The 20,415-nt window shown below is 48.7% G+C and overlaps 1 protein-coding gene across 1 annotated transcript in view; it reads right to left on the bottom strand.

Annotated features, from left to right (window-relative positions):
* The window catches only part of Znf704 (zinc finger protein 704), a 183,253-nt gene that overhangs the window by 16,186 nt on the left and 146,652 nt on the right, over nucleotides 1-20,415 (bottom strand). The window contains exons 5-7 of the mRNA XM_021641349.2: nucleotides 11,080-11,180; nucleotides 5,399-5,666; nucleotides 2,854-2,958 (exon numbers count right to left, since the gene is read on the bottom strand). Coding sequence (XP_021497024.1) covers nucleotides 2,854-2,958; nucleotides 5,399-5,666; nucleotides 11,080-11,180 — 474 coding nt within the window. The remainder of the gene's footprint in view (nucleotides 1-2,853; nucleotides 2,959-5,398; nucleotides 5,667-11,079; nucleotides 11,181-20,415) is intronic.

Here is a 20,415-nt window from a genome sequence, read left to right as displayed (position 1 = left end):
TGCACTCCTTTAATCCCAGCAGAGGCTGGCAGACCTCTGAGTTCCAGGCCAGCTTGGTCCACACAGAGCAAGCTCCAGGACATCCAGGGCTTCAAAGAGTAGACCTGTCTTGACCTGGCCCCACCAAAAAAGCACAGCAGAAGTTAGGCATGTGGATCCCAAGGCAGGATGGCAAATTCAAGACCTGCCTGGGCCGTGGTGTGAGTTTAGCCCAATCTGAACATGTATATAGATGAACTCGCGTGTCAGTCAAGCTGCTTAGTACAAGAGGCCTTCTCTTGAGTTCTGGGTACCAGCCAGAGGTGAAGGTGCCTCAAATTCTTGTCCTGGCCTATGTATGGGCTTGGAAATTCTAAGTTAAAGTCAGGACCTGAGGAACTGTTACGCCGTGAGCCTGCAGCTGGATGGGAACTGTAGCCTCCACTCTTGGTGTGACGGTGGCTTGACAGGATTTAGCATACACAGCTGGGGGTGCTTCTGGGATGGCTTTCCAGAAAGGTACAGGAGGAGGGAAGACCTGCTCTGAATGTGGGTGGCACCATCGTGTGGCCTGGGTCCTAGATGGGAAAAAGAGATGGGTGCCAATGGAGCGCCAGTATTCATCTCTTTCTGCCTGGAACCATGGACAACACGCCAAGTCACCTGACACACCTATCCACACCTTCCCCACCAGGTAGAATCTGAGCCCAAATGAACCCTTTCTTTCTTCAGTGGCTTTTGTTGGGTGTTTGATCACCGCAATAGGGAATTTATGAAAGAAGGCATCTTAGCCTCCTTTTTTGTTGCTGTACAAAGATACTCTGGAAAGGGTCTATGCTGTTCCACAGTTCAAGGGTACAGTCGGCCATGATGTGGAGGTCCAGTCAGTGGGAACCTGAAGCGGCTGGACACAATGTGTCCACAACCCAGGAAGCAGGTCAGGGTGATATATTTCCAGATTCTCAGCCAGGAAACGATGCCAACCATGGTGGGCCAGTCTTTCCATTTTTGTCAACCAAGATAATCTCCCAAAAGCACGCCCAGAGGCCCGTCTCCCAGGGTAAGTCTAGATGCTGTCAAACCGACCACACCGACCATCACGGATAGTAGCGTCAAATGGCAAACCTTTTTATGTCTACCAAGGGAAAGTCTCCCAGAGGAAATGTTTCATATCTGGTGCCCCATGGGCGGGTCAGTGTTTGTGCCGCCAGTAAACCTAACACTAGAATGTCCAAGATCGCTCCTTGAGAGTGGCCAGGGGTTACCATCGTTCAGTGGCATTTATAGTTATGCCATATTTATGGTAGTGTTGAAAGATCACAACTCAAGGAAGCCGGGACTCCTCTACAAGCACTGTGCAGAAGGTGGATTCCTGTGCAGAAGTAGGCACGGGCAGAGCATGGCACAGTTTACCCAGTTACCCATCATAAGCTCCACAGGAGGCTTTTAGACTCACTGGGAACCTCTGGAACCTGACGGGGCCTGCCAAGGACTTGCTCTTGTGAGGTCTCTGTGTAGGTGTCAGAGGGGCAAGGTAGGGAAGAGAAAGTAAGTTAACACCTGCTATTGTGAGCCTAATTCCGAACCTTATCAGGAGTCACACATGCTGTGAGCACAGCTGCTATGCATGTATGCCTCTCTGTAGTCTGTGAAAAACTGTGTGTGTGTGTATATATATATACATATATGTTATAGATTTATTATTTATCACAACTTGTTCACTTTATATCCTGGCTGTAGCCCCCTCCCTCATCTCCTCCCAGTCCCACCTTTCCCCCTCCTTCTCCTCCTATGTCCCTCCCCCAGTGCACGGATAGGGGAGGTCCTCCTCCCCTTCCCTCTGACCCTAGCCTATCAGTTCTCATCAGGGCTGGCTGCATCCTCTTCTTCTGTGGCCTGGCAAGGCAGAAGCGGTTCCCCCTCCCCCCTCAGTATATTTTTAAATGAACTATTAGGAGCCAAGTTAGTTCACGGTGATTTATGAGAATCATTTAATACACTGAGTTAATTTTTATTTACTACCGCAACACGACATTCAGCATTTACTTCCATCAAACATGGATTGCTCAGGCTTTGAAAGAAAAATGTGATTTCAATGTATTTTCAAATGGCGTCCCTCCGAGACAATATGTGAAAATGACAAAATCTACAAAGTAATTTGTAATGATAATCATCAACTTTTCTGTGAGAGATGTGAATCAAGCTACTAGTTCTTTAGTCTTTTGGGAATAACTATAGCACCAACACAATACACATGTCCAGCCTCAACAGCCAACATTCTCCTCTAGCTTTCTAAACTGTCAGTCAAAACATCTTTTCCCAGAGAAGCTGTACCCATCAAATCACAGGCTGCCTTGCTGATGAATCCACAAGCATCTCTAAAGAAGTATCTACCTGGGACTGGAGGGATGGCTGAGCCGTGAAGAGCACTGAGGACCTGGGTTTGACTTCCAGCACCTGCATGGCAGCTTACAACCATCTGTAACTCCAGTTCCAGGGGATCTAATGCTCTCTTCAGATTGAACACTGCACACATGTGGTGCACAGAAATACACGCAAGCAAAACACTCAGACACATAAAATTAAAAAGATAATAAATCTCAAAACAGAAAGAAGTATTTGCCTTTAGAACCTGGGTATGACGGTATATACCTGTGACACCAGCATTTGGGAGGTGGCGGGTCAGAGGTTCAAAGGCCATATATACAGAGTTCAAGGCTAGCCTGGACTACTTGAGACGCTACCTCAAGAAGGAAAAGCGAAGAAACAAAATGTAGTGGCTGTGGGCAATGACTCCGTCGTTTTTGTGTCGTTTCTATAGTTTGTTCTCCAAATGTACATTTGGCTTTGGCTCACCTTGCTTTGGGTACTTACCGGAACACCCGTGAAAGTGACTGGAGGAGACTGCCAGGAAATGCTGAAGCTGCTGCCATTGGGGGCAAACTTAGCCGATCCTGGAATAGTCACCGGGGGTGTGGCCTGTGAGACAGGAAACAGAAAGCTGTATGACACAGTGACAGTCCACAGCAAAGTCTTAGCTCTCACTACCAAAGCTGGGCTTCAGGAGCAGACAAGGCAACTCTGGTTACACATGCTAACAGACAGAGACGAAACACTGTCAGAGAGTGGCCAGAAAGAAGCCTTTCATACAAGCAGTATCCCTGAGGTATGGGAGGTGGCTTTTGGCTGTCAGTTTCTGACATTTAATCACATGTACCTATTCTTGGATACATGCAAGCAATTCTTGACTACCAAATTAGGAAATAAATACTTAAACAATAAACTTGGAAATGGGTACATAGAAGCTATAAATATTTTAGGAGTGCAATTTAGTGATATGCGTTAACATTTTCACTGTTTTGCCCACTAGCCATCTCACATCTAGGTGCGGATTCTAAGAAAACGAACACAATCACGTTCGCTGTATACCACGTATTATGAGCATGCTTGCAGACTTGGCCACTAAGGTGGCTCAGCAGGGAAAGGAGCCTGCTGAGAGGCCTGAAGACCCGAGTTCAAGCCTCAGGAGCAGAGCGGAAGGTTTGATTACCTCTGCATGGGCAATGTGTCAGGTGTGTGCACACACATGTACACACACACAAAATAAATACTGCAATAAAAAATCTTTAAGCCTTAAAATTTGAACAAATGGATGCAGCTCAGATTGCAAGTCAAGGCGGTAAATTAAGTGGCTGCATTTTCCCCCTCTGGGCTCAGGTTTTTCTTTGGTTGAATTACAAATAGTTCAGCTAGTTACAGTGGCATCACTGAGAAATACTTTGACAGTACACAGAAATATACACTAACTCTTCATTCATGCTCCAGACGGCTCAATAATGACACTTTCTAAGAAGTAAAATGAAAGTTATAAAAACTCTAGGCAAAGAGTGTCCATAGTAGCCTCCTTGCACTTTTGTCTTGTTTTTAAATGTTTTTTTTTTTTTTTTAAGGACATGGTCTCATGTGAGCTAGACCAGCCTCAGACTTGTTACATTGCTGAGGCTGCCTCCACCTCTCAAGTGTTGGGATTAAAGGCATGAACTACCTCGCCCAGCTCCATGAGGCTATGACAGTGGAAAACTACAGTCACATAACTATCAGAATGATAAAAATAATTATTTCAATTTAATTTACCTGGATACTACACAGTTATTTTGATCTCCTTTCTTTTCTTTTCTTTTTTTTTTTATTGTGTGTGTGTGTGTGTGTGTGTGTGTGTGTGTAAAATAGCTAGGGAATGTAATTTCAAACAGGCAAGGGAGTTTTTTATGCCGTTGCTTGAGGTAGCTGGCGCTGCTGGAATAGCCATGCTCTGCCTTTTGAGGATTGATTTCTATGACCTTTGGCTTCTAGGGTCTACCCCAGCCGTGGTCCAGTAGGTTTTTCGGGAGAGTGTTCCAAGGATTTCCATCTGGAGAAGTTCTCAGGGGATGCTGAAGCCCCAGCTAAGCAGTACTGTCACGTCTCTGTCACTGCTTCAGAGCTTGCCAATTTCTCAGTCACTTTAAATTAGATGTATTGTGTGTTCTGGACATGGTGTAGATGGTGTCTGTGTGGATGATCGGAAGACAATGTTCAGAAAGTGGTTCTTCAGGCTTGGTGGTACGCCTTATGAACTAGCAGCCTGCTGGCTCTGTGACTTTGCCTTTTTGAGACAGGGCCCCACTAAGTACCCCTGGGTGACCTGGAACTTAATAACGTAAATAAGGCTGGCGTCAGACTCACAGAGGTGTCCTGCTTCTGCCTCCTGAATTCTGGGATTGAAGGCATGTGTCACCATGCTTGGCTTCATTTTCATGTATCAGATACTATGTTGGTCACCAATCTGAGGACTTTAAACTACTAAGGATTTTCCTCCTCTTAATGACTCCTAAGAGACCAAAATCTTCATCTGGTTCTGGGGAGTCCTTGAATAACCTTTAGGGTCCATCTGAATGAGATCAGAACCCAAGCTGCATCTTTTGCTTTTCACGTTAAGGTAGGGAATCACCAAGTTGCCCAGGATGGTCATGGCTGTGCTCGCTCTGTCACTTAGGCAAATTTCCAACTTGTGATCCTCCTGCCTCAGCTTCCTGAGTGACCAAGAGTACAGCCCTGGGCCATCGGACCCTTTTTGTTGCTTGTCTGGTGTTAGGGACTGGGTCTTAATTATGTAGTTCAGGCTGCCCTTAAATTCTACAGCCCAGCCCTGGCCTCAAGTTCATGAGCCTTGTGCCTCAGCCCCCTAAGTGCTGTGATTATAGACACAAGCCACCACTTATGGCTTGAGATCATGACTAAGAGGAAAAACAGAAAAACCAACTGAGTTACTGGCTGCTACATGTGATGCTGGTTTTTTTGTTTGTTTGTTTTTACTGTGTTAACTTACAGTCCCAGGCCTGATGGCTACTGCATTTGAGCAAGGTCCCTAGCAAGTCACCTGGTAAGCGTGGTCAGTATGCACGAGGTAGAGGGTGGTGGGGGCTGAGCGGCTCAGCGGCGTCACCAGCTTAGCATCTGTTTTGGCACAAGGGATTTCTGTTCGGCTGGAGTCTTGGACCGGAAACGCAGGAGGTGAAGCCAGGGACTGGGAGGGTGAAACTGGGGCCATGCTGCTCAGGCTGTCAGCCACTGCGTCCGTGTTGAGCTTGATCTCTGTGTAGTAGAAGTCCTCCTCGCCATCGCTGTAGTCAGATTCCCCGACTCGCCTGGGGCAGGAGAGAGCAGAGCAGAGGCTCAGGGATCTGTCCATTTGCCCTGCCTTATGTAGACTGTTCTCTCCATCTGGAATAGCCTTCTCCCTGTTGGCCTGGCAACCTTATATTGGTCATATTTTCCCCACAACACTCAACTACCCCATTTGAGGAAGGTTTTCATCAGCTTCCGCTATGGTTTAAATGTGACCCTCACTGGCGCTGCTTGTTAGTAACTTAATTTCCAAATTCTTATGTTAGTGGTATTTGGGAAGAGGTTTTTTGAGAAACAGTCAGAATTGGGAGAGGTCAAAAGGATGGGGGTGGCAGGCATGATGGCATGAGGGTGGGGAGGGGTGGGCACAATGTCATGAGGTGGGGGTAGGTAGGTACACTGGCATGAAGATGGAGGGGAGGGCCAAGTGGCACTAATGATTCTGAAAGGAGAGCAAGTTAATGTTTTGGTCTGTCTGGCCATGTCAGGTTCAGATGTAGCAAGGAGACACTCAGCAGATGCTGAACAGGTGTCTGCGCTATGACGATAGTGCAGAAAGACCCAGAATCCAGAGTCCAATAAACTACCATGCCTTTAACCAACTTCACATCAGGTGTTATGCTACAGCAACAAAAAATAGAGTAAGACTTCTTAAAGCAGGCCGCCTATCACCCATCCATCCACCTACCTACCTTCCTATTTATTTGTTTAGTAGTCTGAGAATAATTTCATTACACAGAAAATAGTCTACCTCCTAACAAGCACAAAACATAGACTATGTCTTGAGGGAAATTTTACTTTTATGTTTTTTTGTTTTGTTTTGAATTTTCAGGACAGGGTTTCTTTGGGTAGCCCTGGCTGTCCTGGAACTTGCTCTATAGATAAAGCTAGCCTCTAACTCAGAGATCTGCCTGCCTCAGCCTGCCAAGTGCTGGGATTGAAGGCACGTAACACCATCTTCCAGTTTGATGGAACTTTTATAGTCTAGAGGTATGCAAGAATTTCCTAACGAACAGCTATTTAGTATATGATGCTTTGCTAAGTCCCATTAAAAAAAGACTAAGCAACGTTTGAGAGTCTTTAAGAAAGGTTAGTGGTGGGAGGAGTACTGACTTTTACAGATGAAGTTCAGAAGAAGTGGCAGGCAAGCGGCCTGCAAGCTGGAGCCTTGAAGGAAAGCACGGAGCCTGCAGGTAGTGGGGGATGATGCTTTTGCTGAGAAATGTCCCCCACAGGCTCCTGTGTCTGAACACTTGCTCCTGCTGGTGGTGCTATTTGGAGAGGTTATAGACCTTTTAAGAAGTACAGCCTTGCTGGAGGAAGTATGCCACTGGGGGTGTTCTGTGAGGGTTTACAGCCTTACCTGCTTCCTGCTCCTGCCACCACGCCTTCCTCTCAGTCATGGATTCTAGCCCTGTGGAACCGTAACCCCCAATAAACCCTTCTGTAAGAGAGTAACGCCAGCCCTGAACTCTGGAGTGAAGGGTGAGGCAGGATTAAGTGCGGCCTCGTTGGCCTTAGTGTTGGAGTTAGCTTTCATTCCGGAGGTTACAAGGCAGAGCCCCGGGAGTCTTAGAAAATGGACGTTATTTTTAAAGGCTCACTGTGGTTCTTGTCTGAAAGTTGGGAAAGGCAGGAGAAAAGGGCCTGGAGGTGGATGATACCACCTGCCATAAGAGCATCAGTGGGGCTGATGGGCTGACAGAACGATGAGAAGCTGCTGTCCAGATGTGTCTTACGGTTGGGCGTTCTATGTTCCATCAAAGCACTTGTACCTTGAGTAAATAACTTATGACATTTTTGTAATTTTTTTTCTTTTTTTGGTCTCTGTGTGTGCTGTGTATGTGTTGGGGGTATGCTGGGGTGTACTGGGATATTGGGGGGGGGTTTCAGGTCCAAATTCAGGCTGCATTGATTCAGTGGCATTTAAGGCCCATTAAAGAAAAAGAGTATTTCCTGTGTTCAGGAAAATGAAATCTTACCCTGGGTGGAGAACTGACCTAACAGTACAGCTGGGCCGGTCAATCAGGAACCTCCCCCTCAGGAAGGTACAATCACTCCTAGCAAGGTAAGGTTCACCTTAGCCATGTCAAGAAGGTGAATGGTGTAATTATTCCTTTGCAAATTTTTGGGTATAGGAAGGATACAGCTCTGGCTGTCCTGGAAACCACTACCTGGACCAGGCTGGCCTCAAAATCAGAGATCCACCTTCCTCTGTCTCCTGAGTGCTGGAATTAAAGGCTGCTAATGAAATACTGTAATTTCCTTCCCAGGGTCCCCACATGCAAGCTTAGTCCTTACACGCTGCTGTGCAGCTCAGTTGGGTCTGCCCATGTTTCTGAGTCCAGACTTCCCCCAATTTTTCTCTCTCTTGCTTTACATGCAGAAACTAAGCATGCTTTTCCTGGTACTTTGGACTCCCTTACTCTTCCTCTACAGCCCCCTCCTGACTATGCACGGCCTACAGCCATGTGGCTGCCCTCCATGCTGACTTAGCTCGGAGGACACGGCTGCTGTTTGGTTTTTAATCCTTCTCATCTTCATTCTTTCTCTAGGCAGCTGCTGAGATTTACAGCTGTCCTGTCCTGGGGTCCTTTTAAACTAATGAAATTCTCCCCAAGCTTTCACCTGAGTCTGTTATTTTAATAATGAGACTTAGAACTCAGGAGGGGCCCCCCATTTCCTGGGTATCAGCGCTCACACAGAAAACCCTCCTGAACCATCTCTCCAGGCCGGCTTCTGTAGGTGAAAAACCCCGCTTTCTTCTCGCTGTGACTGTGATTCTTCAGGGCTGTGTCTTTTGTTGCTCTCTGCACCACTCCACATATAATCAGCCTATCTGGCACCGAGTAGGCAACCTACCAAATGCAGCACCAGGGAGTGATACAGGGGCCCTTGGTTGTGGCATGGTGGCTGAGGCCATACATCCTGGAAATGGATTTTCCAGGCTCGGACTGTGACAGTCTGAACTGGCAGCCTGAACGTGAGCTTGGGGCTTGCTCTGGTGTCTTAATTTATAGCATGGATCACAAGAATACTTCCTTTTTGTGAGGATGAGGTAAGCACAGCGAGCTCACTAGTACATCTGACATGGAGTTAAGCACTGCTGAGTGCTTAGTAAATGAACACGGGATCCGAGCTCAAAGTCTCACTCTCCACTCCACTAGGACACTGACATCCCAGGGCCTTTAAACATCGCTCTGCGTGGAAGAAAACTGTACTTCCTCACAGAAAGTTTTGAGTTAAATAACTCATATTCAACAGCTAACAAACTTGCTAATTTCCCAAGAACTATGCGCCTTAGACTGTGGCTCTGTGGAGCGGCCGAGAGCGAGAGCGAGGGGCAACCCTCTTTCACGAGAACATGTGGCAGTAGGAGGAGGCTGCTGACTGGGGACTTGTTTCCTCTTGAAGAATCCCTATAGAAACTTAGAATAAAGCGTTCTCCCACAGCCTGTCTGCTCGGCCAGATCTCCCAGCCTCACTCCATTTTCTCTGAGCTCTGGAGCTCAGGCATCTGGGGAGGTGTCTGCACTGTATCAGGCTGGGGGATGGGGTGAGGGAGCTTGGCGTTCTGACAGGCATACATACCACTGAGGACCCCAGAGAGCCGGAGGAGGAATGAGTGCCTGTTCTATTCCTGTCCCTTCTCTCCTTCCCGTCACAGAAGCCATGTACTCTCCAGGGGACAGATGAGGGATAGCCCTGAAGACTGAGGGTTGAGGAGAGGTGGGATGATGTGGAAGAGAAATCCCTCGCACTTTTTAAAACGGCATGGTGGGCCTGAAGTTCCGTCAGATGCAGGGATGCCTCGCGGGTTGACGCGCCTCCTCAGCCACTGCTCACTAACATGCCGGGTCTCCAACAGTGGCATAACTGGGCTCATGGAGTAAGGTGAGCAAGCACAGGCCTTGGGGTCCTGTAGACTTCCAGGAGGCCCTTTCCTGTGCAATGGCCAGCAGGACTGTGAACCACAACTCACCAAGGTGACTACAGAAACACGCTGGCTAGAAAAGGTCCTAAGGAAACGAGGGTCTGCTTTCTCACAGCTGTGAGCGCACTCCAGAGCTGAGAACATCCGGATGCTCAGTCTCTACATACACATACAAGGGGCACGTGTGCCTGAGGGGGTGTAGCAGGACTTGTGAAGTGCTTTTGAGGCCTCTAAGTTACTCTGAGCTGTTTATGCCCCAGGCAGTCTTGTTAGTGAGGGCAGACGCTATAGGACCTCTCACCCCACAGGGGGGCGTTGCACTGCTGTACTTGGCATTTCCTGAATGTGCAGCCAGGGTGGCCCAGCCTGGCGTCACTTGGTCACCTCCCCAACGCTTGGTGACATTATGGGCACCCTGGTTTACAAGGCTTTGGTGTGTCCCAAACATGTACCTGAACAGTTAGGGGGCAATCATATGTTCCTCTTCATGGCCACAGGCTGCAGTACCACAGAGCCCGCACTTACTGTCTGCCTACACCCCTCTTCACAGGGCACACTTTCTGGCTAAGGTGGCTTCTTTCTCGTTAAAGGGGCTCTTCTGTGTTGCGGGCGCAGCCGTACTCACGGTTGACATTTACATTACACACACTGGTGACACCTATGGTCACAGGCTGCGGCATGGGGGTGGGGAGCTTGGCTTTCTGACAGGCGTAACACTGAGGACCCCAGAGAGCTGGACGAGGAATAAGTGCCTGTTCTATTCCTGTCCCTTCTTCCTTCCTGTCACAGAAGCCATGCACTCTCCAGGGGACAGATGAGGTCCGTCTTGTCCAGGTGTGTGACCTGGCTTAGGGCTAGAGCACAGACAGTTAGCCCACCACTGCCCCTGGCTGTAAGCCTGGCTGCATGTGCCGAATATCAACTGTGTCTGTCTGTGGGAAGGTCAAAGTTCCAGCCCATGGAGAAAACAGCGCATTTGAGCAACACACTGGGCCAGACCATCCCAGCAGGCTCGATCCCCGAAGGTGTGAGGACTTTTTCTCCCTTGTCTTTGGGGGTGGTGGTGGTTTGTTCTGAGAACTCTCTTACGGTGACAGTAGCTTTGGAGATTCTAAGTCACAAACACCATCTACTGCAAGAATAAATGCACATTTCAATTTATAGACACCAGGGGCCCAAGGATTCCTTGAAGCTGGGTCCCAGCTCCCAGAGGAGGATGCCTGGTGGTGTGTTTTATACTTTGTGTCTCTTGCACACAGTTTATCTTTGACCCTCATAGGTGACCCTGACCATTTTAGACAGGCTCAGAGTGAGGACTTGAACAATGACTGAGAAAGTAGCTTATGGAGGCTCTACAGCCTGGTGGCTGACTATCAGCAGGGGCCGCCCCTATTGTAGGAAGCAGGGAGAGCCCAAAGCACAGCGTGGTGCGCAGTATCTGTGAGCTAGGTGCAGTTGTGGGGATGTGCAGAGACGGGAGGAGGGCTGTGCTGCCTTACCCGAGGTGGACGGCCCGGATGTGCTTCTGGATGCCTGCTGCCGTGTTCAGCACCTTGCCACAGTTCTTCCAGAGGCATTTGAACATCACCTTCATGGAGTTCTACGGAAAGGAGCGGAAACAACATCACGATGCAAGCAAACCCATCCAGTCACTTTCTTGTCCCCACTGCCCAACAGCTCACCATGTTCTTGACAACTGAATTCTTAATTCTTGGGCTTTCCCAACCAGTAAGGAGCTGTGTAAGCTCAGCCTCCTTCCATTTCTTCATGAGAACCAAGCTTTGCTGCTTATTTAAGTTACATTCAAAGGTGTCCCCGTGGGCCCTGGGGACACCCTGACAGCGGTTAATATTAACTCAGTGCTTAGTAGGACAAGGTGCTGTACCGAGTACTTATCCAGTCCTCAAGGCTGGATGCTGCTGGTAGCCTCCACGTTACAGCAAATTTCAGTGCGTCTGTTCCGGAAGCCAGCCTTCACCAGCCAGCACCCAATCACGCAATGCCCTTCATGTAGCATTCTGCAAGGGCGTCCTGGCACAGTGACCGAGTCCACCGTGAGCCTCACCAGGCCACCACGTGGACTTGTCCTGTTGACCACAGCATCACAAAATAGGAACGCTAACGGAACCCCTTGTAGATGAGTGTGGGTCTCAATGACGTCATGGACCAGCAGAGCAGCACTGGGGACAATCACCCACTAGAGGAGCTGTCATGGAATTAGTGTCACCACGTTCTGGACTGCATCTTTAATTTTTGTAGTGCCTCGGACAGGACTCAGGGGCACGGCAAGAGCTCTGTCATGGCACTGCAAATTCCCCAGTTATTCACTCTGTGTGTTTGTATGCACGCATGTATACCTATGAGGGTGCGGTGGTTTGAGTGAGAACGGACCCCAGGGCTGTATATCTGAATACTTGGTCTCCAGGGAGCAGCACTATCTGAGAAGAATTAGGAGGTGTGACCGTGTTGAAAGCGGGTCACAGAGTGGGAATCGAGGTTTCAGAAGCCTAGGCTCTGTCTCTCTCTGCCTATGGATCAGGAACTCTCAGCTACTTCTCCAACACCACGTCTGCTTGTGTTGCCACCCTCTCTCTGCCATGATAACAGACTAACCCCTGAGACTTTAAGCTTTTGTCTTAGCCATGGCATCTCTTCACAGCAATAGAACACGGACTAAGACAGAGGGTGTGGCTATGCGATGGGGTCAGGAGCCTGTTTTCTCCTTCTACCATGTGGGTCCCGGGAATCAAGCGCAGGTCCTCAGGCTTGGGTAGGCTATGTCTGCTCAGCCTGTAGTTTCAGTGCACTGAAACACTCTGACCAATCTGCAGCCCTCTGCTGCAGTCATGCGACATGCAAGATAACTCAATTTGGGGTAACAGCAATGGTAAAAGGGGTTCTCTCTTATGCATGTATGACTGTGTGTGAGGGACACTGGTATGTGCACACGGAGGCACACGTGAGGAGAAGACAACCTTGGGGCTGTTCCTCAGGCATCACCTACCCGTCTTCTGATGGAAGGTCTCTTACTAACTTAGGACTTGGGGTTGCAAGCAAGCCCCGAGAGCTGCCTGTGCCCACCTCTGCAGCCCTGGGATTACAAGTGGGTGCCATGGAGTCTGGCTTTTGTGCATCTTTCATACATTTGGCTCCACCCGGGAGACGGAACTAAAGTCCCCGCAAACACTTCAGCAGCTAAGCTCCTTCTTAGCCCAGAAAACAGTTTCTGGACATGTAATGACCAAAACTCAGTATCAAATGCACAATAATTCTGAGATGTTTCTGGGAGCCCTTACACATGGGGTATTGCCTAAGCTCACTGTAGGCTCTGTTCTCAAACACACACACATGCACACACTCACATACGCACATGCACACACATGCCACCTAATGGCAGCACACCTGAACACCTTAACCCAGGCTTGACAGTAGGCTATGGTGTGAACTGAAATGTTTTACTGCACATTCCAGGTTTTCTTCTACAGAAACACACGCGGCTTAATTATGTAAAGTAAAACTGTTTTTATTCTCGTTCCTCAGAATGTAAGCATCGAATTACTGTATCTTTCAACTGTATTAAGGCATTTGATTTCAAAAATTGATGTTTGATTGCCCTCCAAATTCCGGTCTCTACACCCACAGTCCAGCGCAATTCTCAGACCTCACCAGAGAAGCTTTATTTGTGCAGTTGATGGAAGTTGATACACAAACTGATACTAGGTCAAAGTGCAGAGAGTAAGTGACTGTGGTGTGCTCAGCCAGAAGCTGGGCATCTGCCTCACACTCTTGCCCATGATGGTCAGGGACCATCTCTGACGCAGGAGGGGGAAAGACTGTAGGAGCCAGAGACTGGGGAGGGCTCCAGCAAAGCAGTGTCTTCTGGGCATGTAAAGACTGTTGCACTCATGAAGTCACAGCCGCTGAGGCTGCGGTGTAAGACTTGCTCAAGATCAAGCCTGTCAGCGTTCCATCATGAATGGGCCCTGCCTCGAGCCGAGAAGCCACTGAGAGCTGCTGGCTGCTGGAGAACCGTCGAGTTTGTTTTCCTCAAGTGCATGACTTCTGGTCGGCCCAACCAACAGATGGTCCCACACCTATGCAAATGTGGGCAGCATTAGGCTCAATAGATTATAATTTTTAAAAAAGCCTTCTGAATGGATCTACCATCTGCAGACCAAGCCTTCGAGGTGCATGCTTCTTGGAGGAGGTGTGTGCAGAGGGGTAAGGGCGTCACAGTCAGACTATAACAGAAATGCAGAAAGATACCCATTTCACCAATCTTTAGGCTGGTGATGGGGATTAGTTAAATTAGTCCCTGTGGTGGTGAGAAAGCAAATGGCCCCACAGGCTCAGGTGTTTGAATACTTGGTCCCCAGCTCATAGCGCTGTTAGGATAGGCTTAGGAGGCGTGGCCTTGCTGGAGGAAGTATGTTACTGGGGAAGAGTTCTGAGGCTTGAAAGCCTGGTACCATGCCAAGGGTGCTCTCTCTGCTTCGTGCTGTGGTTCAAAACGTGAGCTCTCAGCTTCTTGCTCCTGCCGTTGCTTCACTATCATAGACCCTACCTCTCTGAAACCATGAGCCCAATAAACTCTTTCCTCACTTAAGTTGCCTTACTCATGGTAAGCAGCAGAAATACCATGGGGGTTCCATCCATGCATGCCAAGTATACAAAAAAGCTGTAATTTACTCGTCATTCCTTAATTTCTTTTTGAAAAGCCTGTATTCTTAGTTATGCGTGTGGGCTTGTTTGTGTGCTCTATGGCTGTGGAGGTGTCCAGCGAAGCCAGAAGAATGTGCTGTGTCTCCTGCGGCTACAGTTACAGCAGCCGTGAGCTGTCTGATGTGGGCGCTTGGAACAGAACCCAGATCTTCCCCGGCAGAGCCCTGAGTGTTCCGAACTGCAGAGCCGCCTCTCCAGCACTGTACTTTCTGTTCAAGTTACATTTTACCTGTTTTGTGGGCCTTGGCAGGTGATCAGGCTTGGTAGCAAAGTGCCTTTATCCTCCCAGCCGCCTCAGCAGCTCCACCAGCTCCCATGTCCTAAGGGAAATCTGAACCTGCCGTTTCACTCTGCAGGCTATTCGGCTCTGCTCTCTACCCTTGCTCAGTGCTCCAGGAAGCTCAAAGGCCTCCTGTCCATGGGTTTCTGGTTGGATGTGGCCAATGGCGGGGAGGTAAGGCCGGAGAAAATCCTGATTGTCCTAGCTGCCTTCTGGTTGGCCCCCAGCTGTGTGTGTGTTACATTTCTCTTCGAGAGTTGCCATTTCTTCTAGAGTTCTGGTTATTCCCAGGTTCTGGTGGTCCCCCTGGTCACGTGCTTCTTCGTGCTGCGGAGGTGCGGGGGTGGGCTTGCCTGACTATCAGACCCTGGGTTGTCCTGCCACCCCTGTTCACTCCTCCATCCCCACCATCTGAGTATGCCATACCCCCCCCTGCCAGAACTTGAACATTATTAAAAGGAAATACGGGTTATACAAGAACATGAATGAATTTTTTTTTTTTTTTTGTGGGAGAGAGGAAGTGGTAATGTGATGTTTTCAGTTATTTCTAAGTTTTTTTTACAATAGTAAAAGTTTATAAATTAAAAACAAAGACTGGGCATTTAATCCCGATATTCAAGAGGTCAACTTGGTCTACATAGTGAGTTAGGACAGTCAAGGCTTTGAGAAACCCTGTTTCAAAACGAAACAACAACAAAAAAAACAACCCAAAACCTGGGGAAGATATTTTTATGTTAATTTTTAAATTAAAAAATAGCTGCTTTTTTAGAGTTTTCCTGTTATATTTGTCGGTTTTCTGAGGATTGAACCTAGGGCTCTGAGTGTGCCTGGTAAATACTATACACTGAGATCCATAACTACCTATTTTTAACTTTTTTTTTCTTGTTTTTGGGTTTATTGAAAATATGACAGAAGAGATTTAAATGGCTCCATGTGGTGTTTTGAAATTCATCCCAACTGGAGGCTGAGTAACTTGAAGGTTAGAGAGACTGCAAGAGCCCAGAAGCTTCGGCATTTCCTTGGTGTCATGATCTACCTCAACCATTTCCTGATCTAGGGCTGAGAACTCTCTCTCTCTCTCTTCTTCCTGCAACTTGATAGACATACCTCTCACAGGACTTCTCTGAATCCGCTTCATCAGATGCCTGACATAGCCAGCTACCTTGTTGCAGACTTTCTTGCTGAGGATAACGGTGATCTCCTTGCACACACGCTTGTTGGTGTGGAAGTCATTACCCAGGCGCGTGTAGGGCCGCCCTCTTCACAGTCTTGGCCCATGTTGGCAGGTCTCGGTAAAAAGGCTATTTTTAACTTTTAAAAATTATTTCTTGTCTGGGCAGCTTGGTATACACCTTTAATACCAGCACTTGGAAAGCAGAAGTTATGTGAATCTCTGTGAGTTTGAAGTCAGGCTGGAACAGGGAGTTCCAGGCCAGACAGTACTATATGCTGAGATCCTGCCCCAACATGAAACCAAACCAAACCAAATCTGACTTGCTTACCTAAATTTGGAGGAAAGCAAACTAACAGAAGGGCTGTCTCAGCTTCAATGGGCTTGAGCAGCTTTGCTCTAGCCAAAGGTGTTCGTCCCTCAAGGCCAGTGCTACTCCATTGGCAGCTTAACTCTTTTCTAGATTTCCTCCCCTCACTCTATCCATTTGAAATCAACCCTCTGCCCACAAACAGACTACTTTCTGCAATGCTGGAGCAAAGCAAGCCACAGCGGGAGGAGAACACGAGAAAAATAGCTAAATCAACAACACCCAAATTGCTGCATGGTTCAAGCTGTCTGGAGGAAGCCAACCCAAGCAGAGCTGCTGGCCAGCCATGGCTGCCAAGTGTGGATGGCCCATCTGTGCTCAGCCTTGGCCTCTTCTCAGGGCGCCAACACATGCGCTGCCCACAGATGCATTTGGCAATAGCTGAAAGATTGCCCTCAGCCGAAAACACTTCGGTTGAACATCAAAGTCAGTGTCAGCCGATCTGAAGTCCCACAAAGAGGTCCTCTTCACACAGAGCGGCTGAAGGACAGGGGAGGGCAGCAGGAGGTCCCTGTTAGCTGGAACTCTCACCTCCTTGACTCATCTAATACCACAGTGCCTCCAGAAGAACCACCACTCCAGACCATGGCAAATGTCCCATGTGAGATGTGTAGACATTTCCTGGTAAGCGCTTAAGATTACCTGCTTGGTGTCAAGGTTTGTAGAGAAATTCTAGAGACTCTATCTACCTGGATGGCTGGCTTGAAGATTAAGTGCCTGAGCAACTGGCCATACTCTCTGTCCTCAGCTCTCAGTATTTTTCTATTTACTTGTTTTTTGTTTTTTGTTTTTGTTGTTGTTGTTTGTTTTGAGTTAGTACTTTGCTATGTAATCTAGGCTGGCCTGAAACTTGAGATCCTCCTGCCTCAGCCTCCTGAGTGCTGGGATTATAGGCCTGTGCCACCACTCCTGACCCACAATCTTATCTCCCCTCACCCCACCCCCACCCCAATACAGGGTCTCACTCTGCAGCTCAGCCTGTCCCAGAACTCACTAAATGTAGACCAGGACCTCACACGGATCTGTCTGCCTGTGATGCCCCTCTCTGCCCTGTGTTGGGATTAAAGGCTGTGCCATCACACCCGCCCCAGTCCTTATTTTAAAATGGTTTCATACTTGGGATATATGGCGTGCCTTCTGTTTTTCTTTTTTTCCTGATAAAACCTAGACTGATGCACAGGACTGACAGACAGGATGGCTGCCGGTGGTAGCTTTCCATTCCAGGGGGAGGGACATGGCTTGATTTTGAAGTATGACATGACATGCTTAGAGATGCACTGAATTAAAACAACAGTGTAGAAGTTACATGGATACGGCTGCAGCGCTGCAGCCTAGGCGACATCATGTTGGCTTTTCTGCTGCACTGGGGACCCCCAGGGATGTATTCACTATGGTGACTTTGGGATATATACAAGCATGTGGGTGTGTGTGTGATACTGCAGTGTAGGGAGGACACTTTACGTCACATTCTGATCAGCCCCCTGAGGGAAGGTGGGCACACCACATGCCCTACTCAGCCTGTCTCGGTGACCTCAGTGTCAGCAGGTCCACCAAAATTCTTACAAGGGAAAAAAAGCTAAAGATAGCCAGCTACCTGAAGGGTTTCCAGCTAAACTCTTAAATCGAGAAAGCAGCCTTACACATGAGATCTTTTGTTTTCAGACTTCCCCCCAACCCTTTAGTTGTAACGTGAGTAGATTAAATGAGATGGAATTAGCAGGTGTATGGCGTTAATAGAAAGTAATGAATGAAGTCAAATATGCCAAGCACAGATCGGGCATCCCCACCCATGGGCATGGCTTGCTGCTGAGGCAGCAATGAGTAAATTAAAAGGATGTAGTTCAGTTGGTAATTCATGGATTCTAGAAGTAAGTTTCACCCTGTTCACGCGTAGGTGAGGCTGAGCGGTTCTGACATGGGGAAAGGTCGGGACGCAGTAGATGACATCTGAGGTCCTCGTGGACCACATGGCTGGCCAGTGCAGGATCCTGGTGGCCCACATCTCCCATTGTGCTTGTCCTCTCCTGGGCTAATGAGCTCGCTCCTCCTGATGATGTACTGCCCCAGTGAAACGTGTACAGACGAAGGATGAAGCATGTGTCTAAGTCTGGGAAGAGCGATAAATGCAGCTGCCGGTGCTCTTGCCCTTGGATGCTGAGTGGTGGGGGCTTGAGAACCCTGGGAGTGGAGAGGACACTTGCCTCCATCCTGATGCAGTGCCAAATGGCTCTGGGTGACTATGACCCTCACAATCACATCTTTGGGGTGGATGCCCTCGCCAGGGTGCTCACTGGGACTCCTTCTGTGCAGTGCTCCTCTGGGAGACCTTCCTGCTCCTGGCGAGGAGACTAGGAGTGAACTCTGCAGAGATGGGCACCACCCTCATCGTGACGGCTTTAAGGATGTTTGTTTGTGGGGGGCTGAGTATCACTTACATTAAAAGGCTCTGTTGTGTTCTGTGTTCTGAAAGATTAAAAATAATGCAGAGTGCAAAAGCACTTAATTCATGGCTTAAGACAACACACACAGCTGTCAAAGCTCCTGTGTTAGCGCAGAGATTCCTGCTGGAATCTGGGCTCCTCCCTCACTGTCTGCAGTCACCGCACCTACAAAGCCAATGACAGTAAGTGCCTCTGGGGTGCTGCTGACGGTTGGGAGTAAGGATCCTGAGTCAGGTTTCCCCGATCTCTGCCAGCGCTGCCCTCACTCCCTGCACTGCTCGGGGTTTCTCACGTCAACCCGAAAGGTGTGCTGCAGGACTGAGTCACCCTGAGTTACAGTCACCCTGAGCCCAAGTATTGGTCTCTCAATACAGGATCAGGATGGGGACAAGCGCTTCCCTCTCTCCACACCCGGCTTCTCCAGCCCCCACCCACTCAGCACCCAAGGGCAAAAGCACAGCTCAGCATGAGTGGCTGCGTTTATTCCTCTTCCCTTCTTTTCATATAATCCTCACAACACCCCCATCAACATGGAACCTCCATTATCAATTTTCAAATAACATGCTGAAATGCCAGAGGTGTCACCCCAGCTTCAGGATGCACAGAATCTAGAGCTGATGGAACCAGGAACCTGGCATTTTTCTTACTTATCAGCACTTCGGCTTTTCCAGGAGGTCTTGTGGAACTGATTTAGAATAGGTTTTAGTCTGAGACTCCCCGACTGCCCATACTTTGGGTCATTGCATCACCTTGTGGTCATGACAGGAACTGCACCTTCCCAAAGTCCTGATCACATTCTGTGCAAGTTGGGTTTCTGTCTACCTGAAACCTGAGGGAAAAGCCTGCTAGACTCTGCCCTCATCACGCTGGCCAGCTGACTTGCAGAGCCAGGCCTGACACCTTTCTCCCATTTCCCCTGCTGTGGCTGAGGAATGGGTGCTCCACAGAGAAAAAGGGTCGAGTTCCTCTCTGCCCTCAGTTTCCTTCTCCCACCTGGCCACTTAGTATTGGTCCAGTGGTGACCATGCTGCCGCTGTCTCTTCTGTGGGCCGAGGGATCAGTGGGTTCTATAGCTCATTCTGCCTCGAGAGCACCCTCTATTATTTCCACTGAGCTCACCGTATTTCTACCACAACATACACAATAACCTGGGGCAATCCACGCAAACTTAAGGAGCTGCCTCTGCAAGGTGGCAATAGGTTGTGCTGAAAATTTGGGGTATGACTAAATGCAATGCTGCGTTCAAAAGTGTCTGGCAAACTGTGACAAAACAGGTAAACGTGGTGACTCTCAGGAACTAATTCTCAATAAGAGATAACCCCTGTCTGTGCAACGCAGCTCACTTTAACCTTCTTTACACAAACAGATCCACTGGAGTTAGTAGTGAGTGTTTGCACGTCAGAAAGATCAGGCGGTGCCCGTGGTCGCGAGGCAAACTTATGTGCAGGGGACGCAGCTTCCTGCTGTGTTTACAGCCTGTGCAATGCCTGCTCAGACAGATGCCTGTTTGGGCACATGGCTCACATCTAACGACGTCACAATTGTCCTTCAAAAGGCGTGAGACACACCTCAGCAGGGGATGTGATGGTCGGAGAGACCATGTGCTTTTCTTAGGTCCTCAGAGCCACAGCGCTGAGGCTGCAGTGTGGATCATGGGGCTTCCGACCACAGTGCCTGGATTTACCCTGCCCCACAGCATCTCTGTAACAGGTCAGGTGCTTCTGTGATAAACCACACAAAGAAACGCACCCGTACAGCACACGTTCACACGTCAGTACCCGGCTGGAATGAAAACCCCAAGAGGACGGGGCTGACCCCACATTCAGCGCATCCTCTCCTGCCTGCTGTTAG

The sequence above is a fragment of the Meriones unguiculatus genome, chromosome 6 (genome assembly GCF_030254825.1).
Source record: "Meriones unguiculatus strain TT.TT164.6M chromosome 6, Bangor_MerUng_6.1, whole genome shotgun sequence".
NCBI classification, from domain to species: domain Eukaryota; kingdom Metazoa; phylum Chordata; class Mammalia; order Rodentia; family Muridae; genus Meriones; species Meriones unguiculatus.
Note: the sequence above shows the minus strand (reverse complement) of the source record. Positions and strands in the feature narration are given on the sequence as shown.